The sequence below is a fragment of the Quercus suber genome, unplaced genomic scaffold (assembly GCF_002906115.3).
Source record: "Quercus suber isolate HL8 unplaced genomic scaffold, Cork oak 2.0 scaffold_930, whole genome shotgun sequence".
NCBI classification, from domain to species: Eukaryota; Viridiplantae; Streptophyta; class Magnoliopsida; order Fagales; family Fagaceae; genus Quercus; species Quercus suber.
The window spans coordinates 50,001-57,086 of NW_027070353.1; the positions used below are offsets into that span (position 1 = coordinate 50,001).

The 7,086-nt window shown below is 35.0% G+C and overlaps 1 protein-coding gene across 1 annotated transcript in view; it reads left to right on the forward strand.

Moving 5' to 3' along the window:
- LOC136065339 (protein Ycf2-like) overlaps nt 1–62 on the forward strand; it is a 4,229-nt gene extending 4,167 nt beyond the window's left edge. The window contains 1 exon segment of the mRNA XM_065768406.1: nt 1–62. This exon segment is cut by the window's left edge and continues 40 nt beyond it. Within this exon segment, the coding sequence (XP_065624478.1) occupies nt 1–62 (62 nt within the window).
- The last annotated feature ends 7,024 nt before the right edge of the window (nt 63–7,086 follow it).

Genomic DNA, 7,086 nt, shown 5'->3' on the forward strand with positions numbered 1-7,086 from the left:
TCCTATTTGGTTTCAAATATTTTTTAAAAAGAGAGGAAATCTATAACAAGCAGCATAAATAATTACAAGCTAAAAATAAAAATTCATATTATTAAGAAGTCCTGTAAACAAATAGGAATTGGTTATCCTAGTAACACTATTCTATGCCTTCCAAAGAGACTTTCAAATGAAGTTTATTATCCATTGAACCCACGAATGACCAAAACTTTTAACAATCAATCAATGAATTAAAAGCGATAACCTGAAAGCTCATTTCAAATTGCAATTATCATCTGATGGCTACCAAACTTACATTAAGCATTCAAATCAGTCATGTTTTCCCCAAGATAGTTTGCATAGATTTTATATTTTGAAACTTCAAAGTTTAACAAAATTTTATATACAGTTTATTATATTATAATATTATTATATAAATATATAACTTAAATGAAAAAAAGATTTTATGATTTTTTTAATCAATGAATCAGAACTTACTCTTGTTATGCCAAAGCCTAAAGACCCATAATCCCTAAGATGATGTTGTATGTTGAAGGGCAATAAACTATGAGGAAATCAATTTCCTTGTTGACCTGTGCTGGGTAAGTTCCTGCGATTACAGTTAGAGTGACAATGCCTCTAGGGATGATTCTATCCCCTGTGAAGCTTACTATAGACGAGGTGAAAGGCCTGATCCTTTTCTTGTCCAGCTTCATCTGCTGAAACGCAGGCAAGTAGACGATATTTGCTGAGCTTTTGTTGTCAATAAGCACCCAGTGGATGTTGAATTCTTTTATTCTGAGCATAATTACTAGCGGATCATCATGGGGTTCTCTGATACCGCAACTATCTCTCTCTAAGAAGACAATATCGGGTTTGTCATTCTTTGGCATCTTCATTGGAGGGAACTGTGAATGGACGTTGTTTACTTTTCTCCCCTGTGCTTTTTCAGAGACTTCAGTACTCCACCTGCTGTTAGTCCTCCCGAGATCATCTTTATTTCTCCTACAGGAAGTTTGCTATCCCTTACCTCCGGAGTTCTGTCCTAGTCGTCATTCAGTTGGTATCTGTGGGGCTCCGTCTTTCTGACGTACTTCTGTAACTTCCCTTGTCGAATTAAAGTTTCCACCTCATTTTTCAAATGCCTATATCATTAGTGCGATGCTCGTGATCCTGATGGAACCTACAGTATTTATTCTTGTCTCTCCTTTCTATTAGAGTGCTAATTGGCTTCGGCCATTGTAGGGAGGGATCATCTCTTATCTGCATAAGGATCTGCTCAATTGGCATTATTAGAGGAGTGAAGTTAGTGAATCTGGATTTCCTGTCTGGAAGTTCCTTCTTTTTCCCTGTGGTCTGCCCAACACTTCGTGTCTCCTTCTTCTTGTCGCAATTACTGCTTGTTCCTTCATCTCTCTTCCTTTTTCCTTTCATTTCCTTTGCAAGCACCGCATCTTTTGCATTCATGTACTTCTGGGCTTTACAAAGCAACTCCACTACTGTTTTTGGCAAACTTTTAGTGATTGAGAAGAAGAAACCTCCTGGCAGTAACCCTGCTTGGAAGGTCGTTAAGATGACTTGATCTTCAACTTCGTCTACCTACAGTAACTTCTTATTGAATCGAGTGATGTACTGCCTTAGTGATTCTCCTTTTGCTTGCTAAATGTTGAGAAGATGGCTAGTTGGCTTTTGGTGCCTTTGCCCCCAATGAAATGACAAACAAACCCTTGCTAAGTTATTCGAAGTTTGCAATGATGCCTGGGATATCTTGCTGAACCATACTCTAGCTGCTCCCTTTAGTGTTGTTGGGAATGCCCTACACATCACTTCATTTGGGGTCATTTGCAATAGCATAGCGTCTTGAATGATTCGATGTGATCCAAGGGATCTTTGGAATCGTCATATGACTCCAATTGTGGGAGACGGACTTCTGGTGGAAGGGGAAGGTTCAGAATTTCAGTGGTGAAGGGTGAGTTCGTCCTTCAAATCATCCATCCAGACTCTCTCCGGCTTTGTCCTTCATAGCACTTTTTAGTTCGTCCACCTCCTTCCTCATGTTGTGAAGCTCATTCTCCACTCTAGTGGAATCTTCTCCTGAAGTTCTATCTCGCTTATTGGCTTGAGAATTTGATTCTTATTCATTTTGGTTTTCACCTATTCGCCGACATTCTGCATTTTGAGACTCCATTGTTTTTCGCAGTTCTTCATTCTGGCGAGTCCACTCTTCCACATTAGCCAAAAAGGCCTGGATTTTTGTTGTTGCACAACATCTGCCTAGGTCCAGTTTCTGCTTCCATCTCGTACTTCGAGGAATGCTTTTGTCATTAGGAAAGATGGCTTGAATGATTAGCAATTCCCACAAACTGCGTTAAACTGATGATGCAAAAAATCAACAGTTAAGCTCCTCGTCATAGCAAATGTACATGCTGTGAATGGGTTCATCTCTGTAAATGAGAATCCTGCAAAATGAACTGAGGGGAAGAGTAACACGCCGGTGTGGCATCAGCCAAACCACCTTCGATGCTTAAGTCAGTAAGGGAGAAAGATTCTAGAGAAAAAATGAGTTCAAAGTGATTTCATAGAGTATTTGTGTGTACCTTTGGCTTATGTTATCTTCTCTTCTATAGTTGTATGCCTTATTAATGGACAATGATGTGCTGCATTTATGCTCAACAGCTAGTGCGTTATAGAATCTTTGTCTGGAGGCCACAGCTCATTCTGTGACCGTTGGTCCATCAGTTACGTTTTGTCATCAATGGTCATAATAAATGCGTAACGTCTTCTCTGAGTGAATGATGATCTTCATATAATGACGACAATAAATTTCTAGTTCGTCAATCCCCAAATTTCAAATTCAAGCAAAATTATCAAGCTTTACACTCAACAAGAAAACACAGTTATTAAACTAATCAAAACTAAAATAAAATTAGATCCAAGGGTAAAAAGAGAGAGAAACCAAGATGAGAGAAGCTCATATACACTTACTACAGTTACCACGGATCTATAGTAAGGAAAGGAAAAAAATTCAATCAAAGTAAGGGATAATCTTTAGTGCTATAAATGAAACATAAGGATGCTCTTTGACAAAGAAAACAAGAAAGGAAAGAACAAAACCATATATCGGACATCAAATTTTGAACTACTCAGATTTTTTTTTTTTTTTTTTTTNTTTTTTTTATTTTAGTTCTTACATTTTATTTTTATCACTTTTAGTCTCTAAATCAATTAATGCCCTTCATTTAAGTCCTTGAAACATCATTCCGTCACCAAACTAATGGAAAAACTGACGGATGAATAAAATAATAATTTTTTTCCACGTTGGACAATAAAATAATAATTTTTTTCCATCACAAGTACGTGTTGGTCTTTTCTTTGTGTTTTTGCTAGCCTTTGCAATCGAGGTGTTTTCCATCTTACCCGATGTTAAGCCTACAAGCATGAATCCATGCTGGCGCCTTGACTCAAACCATCATATATACTTGTTGCATGGTTTTGCTTACTTAGTCATGCTCTCTGTCATGTCCTTCAACCTTGGAATCTTCATAGCCGCCTAGCTTCCATTTCTAACAGCCAACAGGTACCCAAAATATACAAAAGCATAAACCAAATTATTCACCAACAAGCACATCCAATATTTTCAATCCTCATAAAATCCTATACCTGGAAAACAACAAACACACAGTGAACAAAAAATAGGGGACCATTATGAGACGGCCTCACATTCCGAAGTGCCTGCCAAACTGCACTATTACATTTGAAACCACTTCCAAATGCTATATGCCACACACGATTGACCTTGCGCATCCTCCCTTAGCCTCTATATAGGCCAACTCATACCAAATGGAGCTTGACGAAGTATTCCCAAATCGGTGAAGAGTCATCCTAGAAGCCTCCACATGAATTGGCAACAACTGAAGACTCTTCTCCGGCACGTACGTGTCATCGCCGAGGCCCGAGCGCTCGAGGATCTTGCACTGAAACTCCAACGACGAGTCATTGAAGTCGCTGATGAGGCGAGAGTGTTCCATGAAGGAATGAAACGAAGCCTGGAGATGATCGGGCCTAAAACAACACTCACTTTCTGTCATTCACTAAGAAAAGTGGGACATTTCTTGTTTTGGTGTTCTTTGGACTCTTTCAGGAAAGGACCATTTGAAGATGGCAGTTGCAAAGATTGATGCTCATCACCTAATATACTTTTGGTTGAGAAGTCAGTTTCTAGATATGCTCAAGAGTACCTTCTTGCAAAAGACATATCACTTGTTCTGAATATTAAGAGCCCACTTTTAGAGCGTATCGCACGTTGCACTGGTGCAAAAATAGTCCCTTCAATTGATCACTTTGTTACGCCAAAACTGGGGTATTGTGGCTCATTTCATGCGGAGAAATTCCTTAAAGCAGATGGCAGTGCTGGTCGTCGTGGGAAGAAATTGACAAAGACACTGATGTTTTTCGAGGGTTGTCCAAAGCCTTTTGGTTGTATTGTAAGTCCTGAACAATAAACATGTCCACACATAAAATATGTATTATTAAGTTTATTCTGTATCAATATGGTTTACAAGTCTATGTCATTGGCTTAATGGTGTTTTGATTTTGAGGCCATGTGCTTGGTGTCTGGACTGACAGTTTTCTAGTTTCATCAAACATAACATATCCCTATTTTTTGTTCATGTGTGTGTGTGTTGTTTTCCAGATATAGGATTTTATGAGGATTGAAAATATTGGGATGTGCTTGTTGGTGAATAATTTGGTTTATGCTTTTGTATATTTCGGGTACCTGTTAGAAATGGAAGCCAGGGCGGCTATGAAGATTCAAGGTTGAAGGACATGACAGAATGCGTGACTAAGTAAGCAAAACCCATACGACAAGTATATATGATGGTTTGAGTCAAGGCGCCCAGCATGGGATTCGTGCTTGTAGGCTTGACATCGAGCAAGATGGACAACACTCCATTGCAAAGGCTAGCAAAAACACGAAGAAAATAGCTAGCACGTACTTGGTGATGAAAAAAATTATTATTTTATTGTCTAACGTGGAAAAACAATTATTATTTTATTCATCAGTTAGTTTTCCTTAGTTTGGTGACGGAATTGTGTTTCAAAGACTTAAATGAAGGGCGTTAATTGGTTTAATGACTAAAAGTGGTAAAAATAAAATGTAGGGACTAAAATGAAAAAAAGTTAAAATGTAAGGACTAAAAGTGCATTTACGCCTTTTTTTTTTTTTAAATGTTTGTTTGCTTTTCTTTTTAAAGGGATTATTTTGTTAATTAAATGAAATAACTAAAAATTTACTAAACTTTTATTTAAAATGAATTCATAAAAAACCAACTACTATTTTTACATTAATAATTTTATAATATACTTTATGAGATCAACAACTACACTTTACCATCAAAAAAAAAAAAACTACACTTTTATGTTTTTTTTTAATCAACAATTACAATTTATGTCATAAAAAAAAAAAAAATAAAGACTTCTATACAAGCTTTCAAGATGGATGGTTGAGTCCAACTTTTTTATAGTGATGGCCGGCTATGCCACCAATTATTTTAATTTGTTTTAAGGATGATATTGTAATGTTAATATTAATATGTTTAGTTACATATTTTTTTTATAAAAAGTTGAAAACTCACTAAAATTTTTTTATAAAAAATTTATTATATATTATAACAAGATATATTATTAGTCATAAAATTATTATATATTTATTATTTTTATAATTATTAATTAAATATTTATGATATCACCAGTTTGACCACCGGTTGAACCACAAAACTGGTAACACTCCCTTTTTCGATTCTTTGACCATATCGATTTTTAAAATCATGGACACTATTATAAAACCGAAGCCGTTTATCATTCTAATTTTCAAAACTTATTATAAATCGAAAATTATACTTTTGTTGTGAACCTCTCAAATCGCGGTCAAACCACGCTAATTTTCTAAATCGAAAGCGGGTTTTCTAGCTTCTTCTTCCTAGAAAATTTAACAATAAAAATGGCAAAAGTAGTTTAGGTCTTCATAAAGAGCAACTACATGTTCACTAGATTTGTTCTTTAGCTCAGAAAAGAAAGAGTGAGGAGGGGAGAGAAAGAGGTAGAGTCAGTGAAGGCTAAAGCTATGAAAGAGAGATAATTTGTTGCTTTACTCTGTGTTTGAGAAATTGGGAAGATGACGAGAGTTAGTAGAGACTGAAAGGTGAGGAGAGAAGGAGAGGAAGATTGAGAAGTATATGTTGGATGTAATTTACCATTTGATCTATAAACTCATATTTTATGCATTATTTTAAACTACAAAAACTTGAATCTAGACAATTGATTAATGAGATGGCTATTAATCTTTGATCACCTTGAAATTTTGTAAGCATGAGAATAATATAAAGATAATGTAATATAACGGTATATTTGTCAAAATTCACATCGAATTAAGAAATATAGGATTCGGTTCTAGTTACACCTAATGTAACTCAAAAAAATATTACACACCCAATAACTTATTATTGAATCCATATTTTGAAAATCCAACTGTTGGATTACATGTTCTATATGATCTTAACATGCATGCCAATTTTCACGTAATCGGATGTAATTTACCATTTGATCTACAAACTCATATTTTATGCATTATTTTAAAACTACGAAAACTTGAATCCAAACAATTGATTGATGACATGGGAATTAATTTTGATCACCTTGAATTTTGTAATCATGAAAAATATATGAGATAATGTAATCTAACGCTAGATTTGTCAAAATTCACAATGAATTAAGAAATATATGGTTGGGTTCAAGTTACACCTGATGTAACTCTACAAAATATTACATCACCCAATAATTATTATTAGATATATATTTTAAAATCCAACCGTTGGATTACATGTTCTATATGTTCTTATATGCATGCTCATTTTCATATCAATCAGATGTAATTTATCATTTGATCTTAAACTCATCTTTTAGGCGTTATTTTAAACTACAAAAATTGAATTTAGACAATTAATTGATGACATACTTATTAATCTTTGATCACCTTGAAATTTTGTAAGCATGAAAAATATACGAAGATAGTGTAATCTAACGGTAGATTTGTCAAAATTCACATCGAAT